Below are 22,056 nucleotides of genomic sequence, written 5' to 3' on the forward strand. Positions count from 1 at the left end.
CGTTAGCCCACTGCCCATGCAGGAGACCTAAGAGATGCAGGTTTGATCCCTGGGTTGGGAAGATCCCCTGGAGAGGGGAATAGAAACCCCTTCCAGTGTTTTTGCCTGGGGAATCCCATGGACAGAGGAACCTGGCAGGCTACAGTCCATAGCGTCACAAAGAGTCGGACAGGACTGAAGCAATTTAGCACAGCACAGTCTGTGCTACGTTTCATTTGACGATAGGATTCCGCTGCTGAAATAACTTTTATCATAAAAATGAATGTTAAGTTGAACTCTTTTTAGAGTGAATTGTTCCATTTAGTTTTTACACTTAAATCCTTCCAGTGTCTATTGAAAGACATTAGGAAAAAAAGTCACACAGCTATCTTAAGCAGGTTTTGTAGCAGACCATTTTTTTAAATGTATTTTTTTCCAGATTTCAATATTTTCTTTGGAAAAATAGGCTGAAAAGGCTTTAGCTACTAAAATGATAGAGTTCATTCTTAAAATGAAAACAAACACAAACACGTGCTTAGAAATGGTTGTTTATAAAAAAAGAAAATGAACTGATACTCCCTCACTTTCCACCTGGGCTTCTCTGGCGGCTCAGTGGTAAAGAATATGCCTGTCAATGCAAGAAGACACAGGAAACACAGGTTCAGTCCCCGGGTCAGGAAGATCCCCTTGGAGAAGGAAATCACAACCCACTCCAGTATTCTTGCCAGGATAATTCCATAGACAGAGGAACCTGGTGGACTGCATTCCATGGAGTCAAAAAGAGTCGGGCACGACTGAGCCCCTGAGCACACATGCACACCAGTACGCAGACGCTTCATCATCATCTCGTGGCTCTCTTGACCATATTACACGTCTGTATGTTAAATTCTTTTATTAAATTATCTTCAAACTCTCCCTTTATTCTGTCCATTCTATCCATTTCCTATTAGGACAATGATACGGTTTTGAGTTATTCTTGATATTTATAATTCATGAACATCTCATCAACACATATAATCTTATAATATGAATGCTATTTAAAAATTTTATCCTATAAATATTTCTAGTTAGCTGGGGATGTAAGTCTCTTTAATATATATTTCCTGATTTTTAAAAATAAGAACAAATCATCTTCCATCAAAATAAAATAAATTGTGAATATAATACTATTTCAAGACCAATTCAAGTTGTGAGCAGTTACTCACTAGGCTATACCTCCTGGAATAAAATAGACACTCATTAAATCTTTGTTGAAAGATAAATATATGCAGAGATGCTATGCTGGCCACCTTTCTATTTGTTCTCAGATCTATTTTCTGCCTGTCCTTCTTTCACTGGGAAGTAGATCATACAGATTCCCTTGTAAATTGCTGCTAAGTCACACTAGGAGGTACTGAAAGTCTCAGAGGTGGAAGGATGGGAGGAGCTTGTATCTTATCTCCTCTCCTGGCCGTTCTCAGGGCTCTCCCCAGAGCAGCCATAATTTGTTGTGAATTGTGTGTATGCTCAGTCATGTCTGACTGTTTATGAGTTGGTGGACTACAGCCCATCGGGTTCCTCTGCTCATAGGATTTTCCTGCAAGAATACTGGAATGGGTTGTCATGCCCTCCTCCCTGGGATCTTCCCAATCTAGGGATCGTATTGTGTCTCCAGTGTCTCCTGCATTGGCAGGCAGATTCTTTACCACTGAGCCACCTATAATTCTCTGCTGGCTTGACTCTCAACACTTCACATCTCTGCAGACAGTCCTCATCATCAATAGCAACGCTCCTACCAAAGGGTTCAGGTATTAAGCTCTGAAACACACTTCATCCCATTTTTCCTCCAGCATTAAGTGTCGTTAGCATTTGTCTGCTGTTTTTAATTTCCCTAAATTGTTTCTTTTATTGAAAAGATGCATAGTGGCCTTTTTTTTCCCTTGTTCAACCCTGACTGATACAGATGATTTGGTGGGTAAAGAAAATAATTCTAAATCTAAGACAATGCTGAGAAAACAGCATTATATGTATTCCATTATTGATCTATCCCCAAGACCTACCTGATTAAATCCAGGGGCTGATGCTTGTACCACATTCCCCAGCGTGCCCAGCGTTCATATAATAGATGTCTGTTATTCTGAGGTCCGTGGGTTTTGATGGGTTGGTTACTTTTATAGGCTCCCTGAAACAAATAAGATAAAATGAGTTGATACACATTCTTTTAGTGAAATGTGAATTACTAGGAATTGCTTTTGCTTTTTTTTTTTCTTACAGAATAATTTAAAAACTTATTGGAAGCTCCAGGATTATAAACATAAACCCATCACTGGAGTGATGCAGTAAATGCATTTATATATCTATCTTTTATTGAAAATATTCTGATAGTTCTTTAAAACTTTTCTTAAATTCCTTTTTTAACCCAATGAAATACCTTTTACTTAAATTAGACTTTAGGTTTGTTTGAAACCTAAGGTCTTTTAATAAACACAATGTCTTCATCATCGAGAGAAATTGCTTTAATCTTTAGTTCAGAAATTGAGTCTTATTCTGCTTTGATAAGCTATCCACTCCCAGAAAATATTTACTTCATTAATAGAAGCTAATGAAAAGAGTAAATGTTCATTAAATAAGTGCTCCCCATCTAAAAGAATCACTACACTGTACACATGAAATTAATATAATATTATAAATCAGCTGTATTTTAATTAAAAGTGTTTAAAGTAAAAGAGATATAAGTCACCAGTTTTAGCCATGTTTTTAAATTCTAGAATTTGTAAAACTTACTTTAGATAAGATATTCCAAAAATGGAATTGTGTTTTAAAATTCTTTATATCGCCTCTCAAAAATCTGTCATATGCAGTTTCAGAAACATAGAATATATCTGTCTTTTAGAAGAAAGTGTTCCCTGAAGCCTGAACTGCTCTGCTTCTATAATAAAAAAGGACAATAGATATAATAATTTTATTTTCTGAATCAAAACTTAGACACAGAACTTAATGAAGTTCCTCTGCTCACTTCGATGTGTGATTCTACTTTTATGACATGTTTGATGAAAATTTAAAGCAAGTCATGTTTCAGTTACCTCACTTAGATTATGAGGATAATAAATATTGATGATATATCAATATAGAAGAGGTTTTGTGAGGACCCACTTCGCGTATAGCTATAAAATGTCAGGCACATAAGAAGTACAAAATCACTGTTAATTAATTTTATAGAAGTTTGCTATACTCTGGCAGTTGAACAGTGCCAAACTAACATCTCCTTCTAGACAATCAGGGCTGTGAGATCCTATGAAGAAAAAATGGCACCTGATTCATGGTCTGCAGGTGCCTCAAGGCTGAAATGAGAAGTTCATATGGATTTTGCTTCTGTTTTTCTCACTTCCAGGTTTTCCTGATAGCTCAATTAGTAAAGAATCTGCCTGCAATGCTGGAGACCTGGGTTCAATCCCTGGGATAGGAAGATCCCCTGGAGAAGGAAACAGCTACTCACTCCAGTGTTCAGGCCTGGAGAATTCCCTGGACTGTATAGTCCATGGGGTCGCAAAGAGTCAGACACGACTGAGCTACTTTCACGTTTCACTATCACTTCTAACAAAATAAATTAATCAGGTAAAAGCAGACGTACAGTTAGTGTGCAGTCTCAAAAGTTTCTTCCCTAAGGGAACCCAAGGTGCTTAAAGATTGGAAGCTAAGTAGATGGGAGGAAAGATCAAGATGCTTAAGACATCCACTTCCATTAAGATAGCTTGCCCTGAGATGGGAAGGTAACTCAAAATCTCAGGTTTCTTTAAATCATTCCTGATAATCCTTCTAAAATACATGACTTTCCTTGCCAGCCTCAATGGTCAGATGTAGGCATTTCCTGGATTTAAGATGCTAACCTTCAGAATCTCTAGTACATCATTGTCTGACTTCTACTCATTAATCTCAATGAACCACAAGTTCTGGGATGACAGTGACATGAGAAGCACTGCAAGAGAAAACGGATCAAAGTGCAGACTCCTGCTCAACCATGTATTTTCATCCCTTTTCACAGGACTATGTACACTCCTTGATCCATACCTTTTCCATGATCAGCCCCCTCATTCAGCCAACACACTTTTCTTGTCTCCACTACTCATAATTGGTGGGATTATCAATTCTACCTATATTTTAGGCAGTCTTTCTCATATATATACTCCTCTCCTTCCCTTTCTTCATTTTTGTGCCAAATTTCCCTGGGAATGTCTCTTTCTCCCCTCTTGCTATTGTCTTTTTTGTAAGCAAAAAATAAATCTCAACTGTGGAGGTCTAAAACTGTGAGTGCCCTTATTCAAATTAAAGAGTCCATTGACTCCATTTTCCTCTAAAAAAGCTTTGCTTTTCTTTCTTCCAGTAATAGCCTTCAAAATCAATAGGAAATTCCTGAGTCCATTTTATTGACTTGCCGCTATATTTTCATTGCCTGTATTTCAACAATATTGTTTTCTGTCATTTTGTATATGTGTACCCATAATTTTGTATATGTGTACCATATATTAGTTTTTCTACAAAATTACAAGAATAAATGGGAAAATGACCATTATTTACAACCTATTCCTGCTGCTGCTGCTGCTGCTAAGTCACTTCAGTCATGTCCGACTCTGTGCGACCCCATAGACAGCAGCCCACCAGGCTCCTCTGTCCACAGGATTCTCTAGGCAAGAATACTGGAGTGGGTTGCCATTTCCTTCTCCAACCTATTCCTAATAGGTTCCAAATTTCACATAAGAAACTGTCAAAAAATAAAAACTGTCAGAACACAGACTACTTAGGTAGACAAAGTATTTAAAATAAGAAAACAAACGATGTGCTATAGAAGCTCCTGTGGGGACTCACACTCCAAACACTTTACCACTTACTGACTAGGTCATATTGGACATGGTGTTTAATTTCTGAGCCATGTTTCTGTCTCTCTGCAAGGGCAAAATAATATCTCCTCTCCAGGGTTACTGTCAGATGAATGGGAATATTCACGCACAGGACCTGTTGTATGAAACACTCTAACACATTATCTGCTATCATTATTTCTATTCCTAATATCAGTAGGTATACTATAATGAAAAGAAGCATTGAAGTCTGGATGCCTAGGTTCAAAACTGCCATTAATACTTAACTTTTCTCAGGCTCAATGGTCTATCTATAAAATAGGGTCAATATTATTGCCCATCTCAAAGGGTTGTTTGCAAGGATTAAATGAGATAGTCCATATAAATAACAGCTCAGTACCAAATAGGAAGTGCTCAATACATTTTACCTTTTATGAGTTATACTAGACTGTGAATTCAGCCTTTAAAACTAGAAGACTGCTGGGCTTTGAAAACACACACATTAAACTCCTAAATACTTTGTTCTTATTTTAAAATGCAAAACTGCCTTAAAAAAGAATATTATGTGTGTGTGTGTGTGTGCGCGCATGTGTGTGTGTGTGTGCGCGCATGTGTGTGTGTTGGGGGAGGGAGTTTAAAACTGATTCAGGTGTCGTTTATGTCTCAACAGGCAGAGTCTACCACAACATGACCTACTGAAAACTGGAAGAGGCAATAATCTGGCAGAAAATCAAGTAAATAATGGGGTGTAGGGTTGCGGTTGGAGTTTTCCTTGGGCTTTCAGGTATCCCAAGGCAGTAGGCACAGACCAGAATCTGCCCCGTTTCACAGCTGTGTGAATTCCAAGCTGTGTCAAGCCTGGAGCTCTATGCTGGAACAGTCTGGTCAGAGTGGCTGAGCCACGTCCATGCGTTCCCTCAGAGGCTGGGATTCCTGGTACAGGGCAAACTGCAGAAGGAATATAGAACCAGTGCACAGGCACAGATTATAATGGGGGTCTCAGAAAGGTTCAGGGCCACTCACTTAATTGAACCCTCCTGGAATAAGGCAGCTAGACTTAACTGAAAGAAAATGAGACCAAGCATTGAACAGGAGAAAAAAAAAATTTTTTAATGGAAATTGTTCTTTAAAATTACCTCATGTGGGGGAAAAGCTGCTATATATGAGCCATTGTTTATAAGTTTACAGATACCTGGAAAGAGAAGAATAGAACATTAACTGAGTTAGTTTAATTGAAGAATTCCCTCTGAAGCAACATATATAATACTTGGATCAATAAATTAATTTTAAAACAAAATATCCCAAATGACTTCCACAGCTGTACCACCTACAAGCACAGTGACACTGTGAAAGAGACTGAATCTAAGAGTCTAATTGTGTCCTTATAACAATAATAAATGGAGCTTTGCAAGGTGCTAACAGATGGCACTTTGCCATATCATGAAATGTGGGCATTTTTTTACCAACTTATTTGGAGGCAGATGAACCTGGAACAACTTGTTTTTCCTCAAGAAAAAATGTCTCAGAAGGAGACTGCGTATCAAGAAATGTTTAATTCTTTAATGCTGATCCAAAGAGAATAAATAGCAATATGTGACTCTTTTTAAAATTTCTTCTGACCCAATGAGAGTGTAGTGAAATGGACTCTCTCATATCGTTTTGGGAAGACTAGATATTGATAAAACTTTTCTGAGGAGAAATTTTTATTGCAATATCATTTACATTAGTAAAGAATCTGAAGGAGATCAGCCCTGGGATTTCTTTGGAAGGAATGATGCTAAAGCTGAAACTCCAGTAATTTGGCCTCCTCATGCGAAGAGTTGACTCATTGGAAAAGACTCTGATGCTGGGAGGGATTGGGGGCAGGAGGAGAAGGGGACGAGAGAGGATGAGATGGCTGGATGGCATCACTGACCCAACGGACGTGAGTCTGAGTGAACTCCGGGAGTTGGTGATGGACAGGGAGGCCTGGCGTGCTGCGATTCATGGGGTCGCAAAGAGTCAGACACGACTGAGCGACTGATCTGATCTGATCTGATACATCAAAATTAGGGAATTGCTTCATTATTAGCGTTCAAACAATTATATTAGGGCTTGGTAAATGACTGCAGTTTGATGAATGCTTATAACAGAGTATTTATAGCTATTTACAATAATGTTTTCAGGCATACTAAGGGCTTGAGAAAATATACATAATGGTAATTTTGAAAAGGACAGAAAATTGTAAACATTGGATGATTCTAATTATGAGATATATATGTATGTACGTAAATTTAGCACTATTTTGTAACAATGCCAATTTTTAAATTTTATTTTTATACCCTTCTCTGTTTATTGCATGTTTGACAAAGTGCATGAATCATTTAAATGTCAATTTTATCTTTAAAGACTACATAAGCACATAGTGCTATCATTTAGACACATTTGTAGTTTACAGTCTGGATTTCTCTATATTTCTTATTTAGAAAACATCTGATTAACTGTAAAATTTTTAATAAAGATTTAGTGCTTAAATTAATTATTTTGACTGCTAGATAATAAATTAATTATTAATCAGAAGAGAACCAAAATCTGAACATTCCTCTTTGGATGACTTGAAACATAGTTCATTTTACTAATGTGGCATTCTATTTGAATGCAAATTAGTAGATATTAATACAAGTTTCCATTGGCTATCAACTCTTTATTTTTACAAGTTTTTAGAATGTGACTAACACTATTTCTTCAGCCATCTTTTTCACCCTAACAAATGGCCAGCTCATCTGATACCTGCTGTTTTCTGCTTTGCTCTGTGTAAACTTTGCAATTTTACTTAATTTTCCCTGGTGATACTTTCTCAGTTTTCTGTTGCATCAGACATACTATAGCACAGTGCTAAACATTCAAACAACACAGATGTTTAGAAAGCTAAAGTTAGGTATAATCTCACCTTTCAGAGATAATCTCTAAAATATTTCATATAGAGTCTAGATTTTTTTCATCTGTGTTTAGGAAATGGAATTATATTAGATTTATAGTTTTGTAATAATTTTTTCAACTTAATAATTGCTTTCAGCTATCTTTCAAAGTCAACAAATAGAGAACTGATACTAATTCTCAATCTCCATCAGTAAAGGGTCTATGTAATATACTTTTTATAATATGTAGAGTATAATAGATGCTGAATACATTTGAGTTGAGTGAATCAAATCACATCATTTTTAATGGATACATTATGTGGATATAACCTAGTGGACAAAGTATCTCCAGTATTACTCTACTGGAGTAGAGTACTCTATTCTATTTTCTGTTTATAAAGCCACAGTGGACAAATATCTACATATATCATTATTCAAGAGTCAGATTTTTTTCTTTGGAAAAAATTTTAAGAAATAAAGTCTATGTTCCAAAGTTTTTGAACATTTCACATTTCAATACATGTTGCCATATGCCCTTAAAAAAGCTTTGTTTTATTTTGTTTTCTTTCATTAAAGGCTGAAAAAGAGAGGGTTGAGAATTTGTTCACTGCATTATATCCTCATATCTAATGCAAGAAGGCAAAGCTTCAGTAGTCAAAAAATACTTCTGAGTGTAATTAGTAAAAGTAAATACCATATTGCATTTTGAATTAGTGTTCTTACCCACTTTTGATATTCCATTTTCATATTTGGTGTGCTGCAGCATGTGATAGACTATTCTGCTTCGAGTAGCATTGCTGAAGAAGGTGTCCTTATTGTTAATTATGAAGCTGGGAAGATTAAGGGGGTTGGTTTTAATATTCAGAGCAGACCACAGAATCTAGCAACAGTTATAAGGTCCTGGGTAGTCATCCATGCATTTTTCCCCTTAAAATGAATGCATGTAAAGTATAGTAAATCAGAAGAGAAACCCTCTTCTTAAAAGAAAATCATTTGGCTACAGTTATAAATAATACAGGGCATTATCAAATATTCATTTTAATATCTTTCAGTTTATAAGGAAGCCTAGATATCCTCATAGTTCTTGTTGAGCACGAAACAAAAACAGATTGTCTTTTGCCTCCCATAAATTTTGTACTACCTTAAGCAATGTGGTTCCAAATAGAACACATTAACAATTGATGTCATTCCCCCATACCTGCACTTTCCAAGCGAGGAGCTAGCTTATTTTGTTTTCAGTACTTTAGCGATAAGCAATGTTTCTCCCTTTCCCTTCATGTCCTACTCTCCCAATGCACAAAGAGTTGCATGAAATAAATGTGAGAGCCAATTATGTAAACAGCAAAAGGGTGATTTCAAGAGATGTTGGGAGAAAAGATATGGGAACTCACTGGTGAATCCGTGCACGGCTGAAGGGGCCAGTATAGCAGTCTGACTCCTCCAGGTCTGGGAAAGCTGACTTGTCGAGAACCATTGGGTTTTGGGACATCCATTTTTTGATTCTCCTAAAATATTTTTGCACCCTGGAACAAGGTCACATTTTTTAACTGAATTAAGTTGCATTCCAGAGTCATGAATGTCTACCTTTCACTATCATTCTGAAAAAGAGTTTCCCAAAGACATACATACATCCACACTCATACCCACACACCTGTATTATTTCTGTGCTCACACAAAGGAAATACATTCCAAAACAAACCAAATCTTGCATTTATTTAAATTCCTTCAGGACAACTAGGTTATCCTCATAAGAAAAGTCTTGTGGAAAAATATTAGAAACTCGTTATGTATAAAGATGACATAGGAAAAAGCATAAAGAATAAAACCAGTGAGATTATTTATTAAAGTTGTTTGTATACATGTATATATGTGTGTGTGTGTGTGTGTGTGGCTACAGATCACTTTAGAAAATCTACAGCAATGTGGCTCCACAAACATGGAAACTGAAAAGAAAGAAATGGCTCCAACATACTCAACACACTCAGTTTTAGGAGCCATAGGTCCTATGAGACCAGCAAGGATTTTGGAATCAAGAAAAATTGTGTTCAAAGGCAGCTCTGCATTATGGGTGCTGTAGGGACAAGTTATTTAACTTCTTGCCTTGGTTTCTTCACCCATGAAAGTAATCATACTGACATTGCTAGACAGTTGTGAGTTGGTGTTTTACTTTAAACTTGATTATTAACAACAAGTAAAGTTGAGTCAAGGAGCCTTTGTTGTACTTTCAGGACTTTAATGGACAGTTAAATCACCTGAATATCTTGTTAAAATGCAGATGCTAATTCAACAGGCTTGAGTTCTGAGACCCTGCATTTCTAACTAGCTTCTGTGGTGCTCATCCTGCTATCCATGAACTCAGCTATGTTATACTTATAAAAATGTGCTATATTTATACACTGTGAGGTCTATCTTTGGCAATTTTTGGCTTCTTCTGTAATAGTAAGTCAAAGTGGCAGGAAAGAATATTTTCCTAGAGAAGTACAATGTCTCATAATATTTGTTTGGTCAACTCTGCTGCTGCTGCTGCTAAGTCGCTTCAGTCGTGTCCGACTCTGTGTGATCCCATAGACGGCCTCCTACCAGGCTCCTCTGTCCCTGGGATTCTCCAAGCAAGAACACTGGAGTGGGTTGCCATATCCTTCTTCAATGCATGAAAGTGAAAAGTGAAAGTGAAGTCGCTCAGTCGTGTCCGACTCTCAGTGACCCCATGGACTGCAGCCTTCCAGGTTCCTCCATCCATGGGATTTTCCAGGCAAGAGTACTGGAGTGGGGTGCCATTGCCTTCTCCATTGGCCAACTCTGCTTAAACTTTAAAAAATTTAGTACGACAATCTGCAGGCAATGATTGTATCTTAGAAATTATTTCACTAAAGTCTATTATGGTAAAAATACCATGCCTAATTTGAAACAAACGTCAAGTCTTGATGTTAAACTTTAGCACGTAAAGAGTTTGGACCTTTTCTTTACCAAATAAGGTTATCATTTAGATGCCAAATCTTTTTTTTTGGTTTTTCAGGGACCAGAGTGTTTCTTTCTAGCCTAAAATAACACATTAAAATTATCTGAAGAGTCTTTTTTGTTTCTTCTTACTACAAAGAAAGTCTCTGAAATCACAAAACATCACCACATTCTAGCCACTTGTGCACAGACATGTGAAAACACTGAGTGTGTTTTAAAGCAACTATTCTAACTTTTCAAATTCAGCCTAGTGAAGAAAACAATGGTATAGAAGCGAGAGGATGAAATTGCCAGTATGGAAACTGAGCCAAACATTTCCAGTCTTTGAGCTTTAGGTCCCTCATCTGTAAAAACAGGAAGTAATTCCATCTGTCCTACTTCATTAGGTGGCTAGGAGGATCAAATAAAAGAGGCATCTGATGACAATTAGAAAACACTGATAAGCTACAGGACTCAAGGGCCTATTATCTCTGACAAAATTAGACAAACGAAATAAAGTGACTTTTAGATCATCATTGACCTTTTAAAGAAAAATAAATCATATTATCAGCTTAGGCTTTTCACACACTTACTGTGAAGGAAAAAATGATGCCTGCTAATGAAATGCAGTCAGTTCAGTTCACATCAGTTGCTCAGTTGTGTCCGCCTCTTTGCAACCCCATGAATCGCAGTATGCCAGGCCTCCCTGTCCGTCACCAACTCTGAGTCTACCCAAACCCATGTCCATTGAGTTGGTGATGCTAACCAACCATCTCATCTCTGTTGTCCCCTTCTCCTGACCTCAATCTCACCCAGCATCAGGGTCTTTTCCAATGAGGCAGCTCTTCACATCAGGTGGCCAAAGTATTGGAGTTTCAGCTTCAGCATCAGTCCTTCCAATGAACACACAGGACTGATCTCCTTTAGGATGGGCTGGTTGGATCTCCTTGAAGGCCAAGGGACTCTCAAGAGTCTTCTCCAACACCACAGTTCAAAAGCATCAATTCTTTGGTGCTCAGATTTATTTATAGTTCAACTCTCAGATCCATACATGACTACTGGAAAAACCATAGCCTTAACTAGACGCAGTTTTGTTGCCAAAGTAATGTCTCTGCTTTTTAATATGCTGTCTAGGTTGGTCATAACTTTCCTTCCAAGGAGTAAGCATCTTTAATTTCATGGCTGCAATCATGATCTCCAACGATTTTGGAGCCCCCAAAAATAAAGTCAGCCACTATTTCCACTGTTTCCCCATCTATTTGCCATGAAGTGATGGGACTGGATGGCATGATCTTAGTTTTCTGAATGTTGAGCTTTAAGCTAACTTTTCACTCTCCTCTTTCACTTTCATCAAGAGGCTCTTTAGCTCTTCTTCACTTTCTGCCTTAAGGGTGGTGTCATCTGCATATCTGAGGTTATTGATATTTCTCCTGGCAATCTTGATTCGAGCTTGTGCTTCCTCCAGCCCAGCGTTTCTCATGATGTACTCTGCATAGAAGTTAAATAAGCAGGGTGATAATATACAGCCTTGACGTACTCCTTTCCTTATTTGGAACCAGTCTGTTGTTCCATGTCCAGTTCTAACTGTTGCTTCCTGACCTGCATACAGGTTTTTCAAGAAGCAGGTCAGGTGGTCTGGTATTTCCATCTCTTTCAGAATTTTCCACAGTTTATTGTGATCCACACAGTCAAAGGCTTTGGTGTAGTCAATAAAGCAGAAATAGATGTTTTTCTGGAACTCTCTTGCTTTTTCCATGATCCAGCGGATGTTGGCAATTTAGTCTCTGGTTCCTCTGCCTTTTCTAAAACCAGCTTGAACATCAGGAATTCATAGTTCACGTATTGCTGAAGCCTGGCTTGGAGAATTTTGAGCATTACTTTACTAGTGTGTGAGATGAGTGTAATTGTGTGGTAGTTTGAGCATTCCTTGGCATTGCCTTTCTTTGGGATTGGAATGAAAACTGACCTTTTCCAGTCCTGTGGCCACTGCTGAGTTTTCCAAATTTGCTGACTTATTGACTGCAGCACTTTCACAGCATCATCCTTCAGGATTTGAAAGAGCTCAACCGGAATTCCATCACCTCCACTAGCTTTGTTCATAGTGATACTTCCTAAGGCCCACTTGACTTCACATTCCAGGATGTCTGGCTCTAGATGAGTGATCACACCATTGTGATTATCTGGGTCGTGAAGATCTTTTTTGTATAGTTCTTCTGTGTATTCTTGCCACCTCTTCTTAATATCTTCTGCTTTTGTTAGGTTAATACCACTTCTGTCCTTTATTGAGCCCATCTTTGCATCAAATGTTCCCTTGGCATCTCTAATTTTCTTGAAGAGATCTCTAGTGTTTCCGGTTCTATTGTTTTCCTCTATTTCTTTGCACTGATTGTCAAGGAAGGCTTTCTTATCTCTCTTTGCTGTCTTTGGAATTCTGCATTCAGATGCTTGTATCTTTCCTTTTGTATCTTTCCTTTTCTCCTTTGCTTTTTGATTCTCTTCTTTTCACAGCTATTTGTAAGACCTCCCCAGACCACCATTTTGCATTTTTTTTCTTGGGGACGGTCTTGATTCCTGTCTCCTGTACAATGTCAAAAAATTCTGTCCATAGTTCTTCAGGCACTCTATCAGATCTAGTCCCTTAAATCTATTTCTCACTTCCACTGTATAATCATATTTGATTTTATTTACGTCATACCTGAATAGTCTAGTGGTTTGCCCAACTTTCTTCAATTTAAGTCTGAATTTGGCAATAAGGAGTTCATGATCTGAGCCACAGTCAGCTTCTGGTCTTGTTTTTGCTGACTCTATAGAGCTTCTCCATCTTTGGCTGCAAAGAATATAACCAATCCAATTTCAGTGTTGACCATCTGGCGATGTCTATGTGTCAGGACATGTCCAATGCAGTCATGGTTGGATCTGAATCACATGATGTGAAGATCTAGCTTATTACTTAATTTCTTTGATTCTCATTCAGTTTTCTCATCTCTTAATTGAAGGGATATCCTGATAACTAAATAGATAAAGCCTGACCCTACAGTGCAAAGTGAAGACTCAATAAAATTTATGACATTAATAAGGAAAAGGAATATCACTACTACTTCTACAACCAACACAACCACCCCCAGGCCATAATTGCAATCTAATGTATTATCGACACTCTACCAAACCAGATAATCACAATGGTGTGATCACTCACCTAGAGCCACTCATCCTGGAATGCGAAGTCAAGTGGGCTTTTGGAAGTATCACTACGAACTAATCTAGGAAAGGTGAGGGACTTCCAGTTGAGCTATTTCAAATCCTAAAAGATGATGCTGTGAAACTGTTGCACTCAATATGCCAGCAAATTTGGAAAACTCAGCAGTGGCTACAGGACTGGAAAAGGTCAGTTTTCATTCCAATCCCAAAGAAAGGCAACGACAAGGAATGCTCAAACTACTGCACAAGTGCACTCATCTCACACACACACTAGCAAATAATGCTCAAAATTATCCAAGCCAGGCTTCAATGATGCATGAACCATGAACTTCCAGATGTTCAAGCTGGATTTAGAAAAAGCAGAGGAACCAGAGGTCAAATAGCCAGCGTCTGTTGGATTATGGAAAAAGCAAGAGAGTTCCAGAAAAACTTCTACTTCTGCTTTTTTGACTACACCAAAGCCTTTGACTGTGTGGATCACAACAAACTGTGGAAAGTTCTTAAAGAGATGGAAATACCAGACCACCTGACCTGCCTCCTGAGAAATCTGTATGCAGGTCAACAAGCAACAGTTAGAACTGGACAAGGAAAAACAGACTAGTTCCAAATCGGAAAAGGAGTACATCGAGGCTATATATTGTCACTTTGCTTATTTAACTTATATGTAGAGTACATCATGCAAAATGCCAGGCTCGATGAAGCACAAGCTGGTATCAAGACTGCCACAAGAAATATCAGTAACTTCACATATGCTGATGAAACCACCATTATGGCAGAAAGCGAAGAACTAAAGAGCCTCTTGATGAAAGAGGAGTGGAAAAATTTGGCTTAAAACTCAACAGTCAGAAAACTAAGATCATGGCATCTCATCCCATCACTTCATGGCAAATAGATGGGGAAACAGTGGAAACAGTGAGAGACTTTATTTTCAGTTCAGTATAGTCGCTCAGTCATGTCCAACTCTGTGTGACCCCATGAACTGCAACAAGCCAGGCCTTCCTGTCCATCACCAACTCGGAAGTTCACTCAGACTCACGTCCCTTGAGTCAGTGATGCCATCCAGCCATCTCATCCTCTGTTGTCCCCTTCTCCTCCAGCCCCCAAACCCTCCCAGAGTCAGAGTCTTTTCCAATGAGTCAACTTTTCCCATGAGGTGGCCAAAGTACTGGAGTTTCAGCTTTAGCATCATTCCTCCAGAGAAATCCCAGAGCTGATCTCCCTCAGAATGGACCGGTTGGATTTCCTTGCAGTCCAAGGGACTCTGAAGAGTCTTCTCCAACACCACAGTTCAAAAGCATCAATTCTTTGGCACTCAGCTTTCTTTATATATAGTCCAACTCTCACATCCATACATGACCACAGGAAAAACCATAGCCTTGACTAGACGGACTTTTGTTGGCAAAGTAATGTCTCTGCTTTTTAATATGCTATCTAGGTTGGTCATAACTTTCCTTCCAAGGAATAAGCGTCTTTTCATTTCATGGCTGCAGTCACCATCTGCAGTGATTTTGGAGCCCCAAAAAATAAAGTCTGACACTGCTTCCCCATCTATTTCCCATGAAGTGATGGGACCGATGCCATGATCTTCGTTTTCTGAATGTTGAGCTTTAAGCCAACTTTTTCACTCTCCACTTTCACTTTCATCAAGAGGCTTTTGAGTTCCTCTTCACTTTCTGCCATAAGGGTGGTGTCATCTGCATGTCTGAGGTTATTGATATTTCTCCCGACAATCTTGATTCCAGCTTGTGTTTCTTCCAGTCCAGCGTTTCTCATGATGTACTCTGCATAGAAGTTAAATAAGCAGGGTGATAATATACAGCCTTGACATACTCCTTTTCCTATTTGGAACCAGTCTGTTGTTCCATGTCCAGTTCTAACCGTTGCTTCCTGACCTGCATACAAGTTTTTCAAGAAGCAGGTCAGGTGGTCTGGTATTCCCATCTCTTGAAGAATTTTCCACAGTTTATTGTGATCCACAGTCAAAGGCTTTGGCATAGTCAATAAAGCAGGAATAGATGTTTTTCTGGAACTCTCTTACTTTTTCCATGATCCAGCAGATGTTGGCAATTTGATCTCTGGTTCCTCTGCCTTTTCTGAAACAAGCTTGAACATCAGGAAGTTCACGGTTCACGTATTGCTGAAGCCTGGCTTGGAGAATTTTGAGCATTACTTTACTAGCGTGTGAGATGAGTGTAATTGTGTGGTAGTTTGAGCATTCCTTGGCATTGCTTTTCTTTGGGATTGGAATGAAAACACCTTTTCCAGTCCTGTGGCCACTGCCGAGTTTTCCAAATTTGCTGGCATATTGAGTGCAGCACTTTCACAGCATCACCTGCCAGGATTTGAAATAGCTCAACTGGAATGCTGTCACCTCCACTAGCTTTGTTTGTAGTGATGCTTTCTAAGGCCCACTTGACTTCACATTCCAGGATGTCTGGCCTAGATAAGTGATCACACCTATGTGATTATCTGGGTCATGAAGATCTTTTTTGTATAGTTCTTCTGTGTATTCTTGCCACCTCTTCTTGATATCTTCTGCTTCTGTTAGGTCCATATCATTTCTGTCCTTTATTGAGCCCATCTTTGCATGAAATGTTCCCTTGGTATCTAATTTTCTTGACGAGATCTCTAGTCTTTCCCATTCTGGTCTTTTCCTCGATTTCTTTGCATTGATCACTGAAGAAGGCTTTCTTATCTCTTCTTGCTATTCTTTGGAACTCTGCATTCAGGTGCTTATATCTTTCCTTTTCTCCTGTGCTTTTCACTTCTCTTCTTTTCACAGCTATTTGTAAGGCCTCCCTAGACAGCCATTTGCTTTTTTGCATTTCTTTTCCATGGGGATGGTCTCGATCCCTGTCTCCTGTACAATGTCACAAACCTCATTCCATAGTTCATCAGGCACTCTATCTATTAGATCTAGGCCCTTAAATCTATTTCTCACATCCACTGTATAATCATAAGGGATTTGATTTAGGTCATACCTGAATGGTCTAGTGGTTTTCCCTACTTTCTTCAATTTCAGTCTGAATTTGGCAATAAGGAGTTCATGATCTGAGCCACAGTCAGCTCCTGGTCTTGTTTTTGTTGACTGTATAGAGCTTCTCCATCTTTGGCTGCAAAGAATATAATCAATCTGATTTCGGTGTTGACTATCTGGTGATGTCCACGTGCAGAGTCTTCTCTTGTGTTGTTGGAAGAGGGTGTTTGCTATGACCAGTGCATTTTCTTGGCAAAACTCTATTAGTCTTTGCCCTGCTTCATTCTGCATTCCAAGGCCAAATTTGCCTGTTACTCCAGGCGTTTCTTGACTTCCTACTTTTGCATCCCAGTCCCCTATAATGAAAAGGACATCTTTTTTGGGTGTTAGTTCTAAAAGGTTTTGTAGGTCTTCAAAGAACCATTCAACTTCAGCTTTTTAGCATTACTGGTAGGGGCATAGACTTGGATTACTGTGATATTGAATGGTTTGCCTTGGAAACAAACAGAGATCATTCTGTCGTTTTTGAGATTGCATCCAAGTACTGCATTTCGGAATCTTTTGTTGCCCATGATGGATACTTCATTTCTTCTGAGGGATTCCTGCCCGCAATAGTAGATATAATGGTCATCTGAGTTAAACTCACCCATTCCAGTCCATTTTAGTTCGCTGATTCTTAGAATGTTGACATTCACTCTTGCCATCTCTTGTTTGACCACTTCCAATTTGCCTTGATTCATGGACCTGACATTCCAGGTTCCTATGCAATATTGCTCTTTACAACATCAGACCTTGCTTCTATCGGACTTTATTTTAGGGGGCTCCAAAATCACTGCAGATGGTGACTGCAGCCACCAAATTAAAAGATGCTTGATCCTTGGAAGAAAAGTTATGACCGACCTAGACAGCATATTACAAAGCAGAGATATTACTTTGCCAACAAAGGTCCATCTAGTCAAAGCTTTGCTTTTTCCAGTAGTCATGTATGGATATTTGAGTTGGAGTATAAAGAAAGCTGAGTGCTGAAGAATTGATGCTTTTGAACTGTGGTGTTGGAGAAGACTCTTGAGAGTCCCTTGGACTGCAACGAAATCCAACCAGTCCATCCTAAAGAAGTTCAGTCCTGAGTGTTCATTGGAAGGACTGATGCTGAAGCTGAAACTCTAATATTTTGGCCACCTGATGTGAAGAACTGACTCATTTGAAAAGACCCTGATGGGTGGGAAAGATTGAAGGTGGGAGGTTAAGGGGACGAAGGAGGATGAGATGGTTGGATGGTATCAGTGACTCAGTGGAGATGAGTTTGAGTAAGCTCTGGGAGTTGGTGATGGACAAGGAAGCCTGGCATGCTGCAGTCCATGGGGTCGCAAAGAGTCATACACAACTGAGCAACTGAACTGAACTGAACTGAACCAAACCTTTATCACATTGGCCATTTTGCAAACTCAAGATTTTATGGCAAAATGTGAAGATGACTTCTAACAGAGCTTTAAGTTTATTTGCTAAAATCAGTGCAGAGCAGAGAATTCAAGGGAACTTGAAAATAAATCTGGATTAAAGGGTCAAAAGAACTTGTCAGAGCATACCAGCTATAAAAGTTAGGGCATGAGATGCAGGGTTGGTGAAAAGGAGTGATAATGAAATCATTCCTTTTCCCTGATCTGTAAAACTGGTTATGCTTTGTTCTGCCTCCCTAAAGGGTTGTTTTGAAACTGCTTTGAAAATTGAATATTAAATTGCTTTGTAAACTAATTATAGATAGCAGCAATGCTTGAACTGTATTTTTATATACACATTCTATCAATATGCCTATAGAAACAATGATCTTCAAAGCCTGGATAATTGCCTGTACCTATTTATCCCCTAATGTTTATTGGCCAAATTACCCATGCACAAAACATTTCTCCCACATCAGAAAAGGGAAAGCACAGTGCCATCTAACTGCACACTCTGACTTTTGCTTCCCTCTTTCCAACTGTCTACAAATTGGGTTTTATAATTCTATAACAATGATGACGCCCACACACACACATGCAAACATTTAAGTTTACTTTTCCAAAGGCCAAGTTTTAAGAAAAATCAAAATCAGCCATTTCCTTAATTGAAAATGTAAATGCAAGCAAATACCAAGACAATCATTTTTTTCAGTTTAATATCATGTATTTTATAAATTTGCCTTTCCTATTTATTTGCTACCCTCCTCATATGCATCCACTAACACAAGAACAAAGAAAACTATTTGTAATATGTAAATTGTAAGTCAGTAAGCTACAGTACCACTTAAAATAAATTAACAATCATTTGGAATAACTGGTAATCTTATTTTAATTTCATAAAATGAAAGAAAAAATAATAAACACAAAAGAAAATAAAACATATTATGACACATAATATAGTGTACATTTTTCTAGTTTACTTCTGTTTGACCAAAATAGAAAAGAAAAGCATTTTCTACTATTAAAAATGTTAAAGAAACAGAATTTAGAATACATATTTATCAGGAATTCTAAACACAAGTTTACTCTAAAACTAAATTACGACGGCATGACATAGACATTTGTCGCCAATTTAATATACAGGATTTTATCCTTCTGTAAGTCTCTGAAAGGAATACACCTGTATGGCAGAAAATCCACCACTTACATAGTGGCAAAAATCCCACTAATTCTATACAGCACCCAGAAGTAAACCCAAATATGTTTTCTCAACACAATCCAGTATTAAACAGGCATGTGTAGAGAAAAACCCACAGTTGTATAATTATGTAAAATCCCAATGAATTTGCCCTTGTTATGCGAAACTAACTTTGGAAATTTGCTATATAGACCAGGAACAAATGAACACAAGTGAAATGATGAACGCTCACAGTAACTCTGAATATGTCAACCTGACAAACAGAAAAATCTGACTGGCTAAGGAACATCATTAATTTTATTAAAAGCCATTTAAGTTCTAATTCCTTTTAACATCCATCCAAATTTCAAGTTTTCCCCCCATGATTTGCTTTTCTTGTCACCTATTCCAACCACACTCAAATTTAGTGTTTAAAGGAGTATACTCTTCTACTCTTGAATTCAAAATGTTCCTGTTTTAAAGTTCTAAATTATATTTAGATATTTCTTTGGTAAAAGAACTAGATTTATTAAATTCTTTCCTTAAACGGTCAGATATTTACACTGTATTTTTCTAGTTTCTGTGTCATTCTGATTTGCAACATCCTGCAGTATCATTCACTAGAGCCTACTACATGACATTCACATTCTGCTTTGGTTAATTGATTTTTTTGCAAGGAGCAGAGCAGTCAAATATTATAAGCCTTTTGTTTGTAGAGTTCATTAAATGAAAGCTCATTTCCTCCAGTGAAAAGGGGCCAAGGCAATTCAGGTGGGAGGGTTTCTTGTGTCTCAGGGTTATGTTTTAATTATTTCCTTTGCCATAGCTACTGTTACCACAATACGTAAGGAGATGTTGTTTTGAGATAAAGCTTTTAAAAAGAAGTTTGCTTTCAATGCCAGAACTGAAAGAGAGTCAGCTTCAGCTCGTGGAATAAAAGTAGGTACGTGATACAAAAGATGCTGTACGGCCTTGGGAAACCACTTCATCATTCCGGATGCTAATCTTTCTTTTACCATCTCATCAATAAGAGGCTTGGATTAGATGATCCAAAAGGCCTCTACTGTGTCTATTACTTTAGTGGGTCATCATTTACCTATAATCCTGGCTTTATAACTATTTTTAAAATTAAAATCTCCTAAAACACTAACTAGCAATTAAAATCCTTGTTCTATAATATTATATAAAAGGAGGATTATAGGAATGGCAATGGCAAATAGAAAAAAATAGATCATGATTTTAAGCATTATTAAATTTGGCATAATCACTTTGGAAATCTCTTGCATAAATAATAAAGTTCCCCTTTGTAAAATTTACAACTGCTGTTACAGATAATCAAATGCATTTTTATTGTTTTTCCCAAATGACAAATTGGTTATAAACAAATTACATATCACCCACCAACCTGCCCATTGATTTGCTCCTCCGGTCAGTGTAATAAGATTTTTTCCTAAAAAAGAAAGAAAGAAAGAAATCAGCTGAGGAAAGTCACATGAAAATCGTGAAATCAGAGACTGACAACATTCAATTATACTGAGCATTTCAATACTCTCATTTTCACATGCTAAAGAAAGACATGAAATAAACCAGTATAACAGGAAGAACATTTCCCAGGTGTCTCAGTGGGTAAAGAATCAGCCTGCAATGCAGGAGATGCAGAAGACATGTTGTTCGATCCCTTGGATTGGAAAGATCCCCTGGAGGAGGACATGGCAACTCACTCCAGAATTCTTGCCTGGATAATCCCATGGACAGAGGAGCCTGGTGGGCTACAGACCATGGGGGTTGCAAAGAATCAGACACGACTAAAGCGACTGAGAACACACACAAATAGGAAGAACGGTGAATTTGCATTGTTTTAATTTCAGACCCTAAGTTACTAATAACAGAGACACTTCATAAATCAATAGATCATTTTTGAACATTTGATTTTTTTTTAAGTTTAAAAAAATATTTATTTATTTGGCTGTTCTGGGTCTTAGTTGCAGCATGTGGGATCTAGTTCCCCAACCAGGGATCAAATTCAGGTGCTCTGCAATGGGAGTTCAGAGTCTTAGCCCCTAGGCCACCAGGGAAGTCCCTTAATTATCTTTTGAAAGTCTGTCTTTTGCTGCTGCTGCTGCTGCTAAGTCGCTTCAGTCGTGTCCGACTCTGCGCGACCCCATAGAAGGCAGCCCACCAGGCTCCCCTGTCCCTGGGATTCTCCAGGCAAGAACACTGGAGTGGGTTGCCATTTCCTTCTCCAATGCAGGAAAGTGAAAAGTGAAAGTGAAGTCGCTCAGTCGGGTCCGACTTTTATCAGTCCCACGGACTGCAGCCCACCAGGCTCCTCCGTCCATGGGATTTTCCAGGCAAAAGTACTGGAGTGGGGTGCCATTGCCTTCTCCGTCTTCATTGTGTAGTCTTCTACACAATGCATATTAATCAGAGCATAGGCTTGTATGTTCTACAAAGTCATCTATCCATCTAAACACATATGTACTGAATATTTCTGATATTGCAAAGAATTCTATTATAACCTTAATATTATAACTAGAATTATATTATAATTAAATTATAACCATTAAAAATTTAGAGAAAAAAGAGGGTCTTTACCCTCAAAAAGCTACTTTACAGTTGAGGA

At 38.1% G+C, this 22,056-nt stretch overlaps 1 protein-coding gene across 4 annotated transcripts in view; it reads right to left on the reverse strand.

Moving 5' to 3' along the window:
* ANO3 (anoctamin 3) overlaps positions 1-22,056 on the reverse strand; it is a 448,326-nt gene that overhangs the window by 101,218 nt on the left and 325,052 nt on the right. For all 4 annotated transcript variants that reach the window (XM_027562801.1, XM_027562800.1, XM_027562802.1 and 1 more), the window contains 5 exons: positions 20,839-20,883; positions 9,100-9,231; positions 8,432-8,538; positions 5,948-6,003; positions 2,019-2,140 (listed from right to left, as the gene is read on the reverse strand). In XM_027562801.1, coding sequence (XP_027418602.1) covers positions 2,019-2,140; positions 5,948-6,003; positions 8,432-8,538; positions 9,100-9,231; positions 20,839-20,883 — 462 coding nt within the window. The remainder of the gene's footprint in view (positions 1-2,018; positions 2,141-5,947; positions 6,004-8,431; positions 8,539-9,099; positions 9,232-20,838; positions 20,884-22,056) is intronic.

Source organism: Bos indicus x Bos taurus, chromosome 15, assembly GCF_003369695.1.
Source record: "Bos indicus x Bos taurus breed Angus x Brahman F1 hybrid chromosome 15, Bos_hybrid_MaternalHap_v2.0, whole genome shotgun sequence".
In the NCBI taxonomy this organism is placed as follows: domain Eukaryota; kingdom Metazoa; phylum Chordata; class Mammalia; order Artiodactyla; family Bovidae; genus Bos; species Bos indicus x Bos taurus.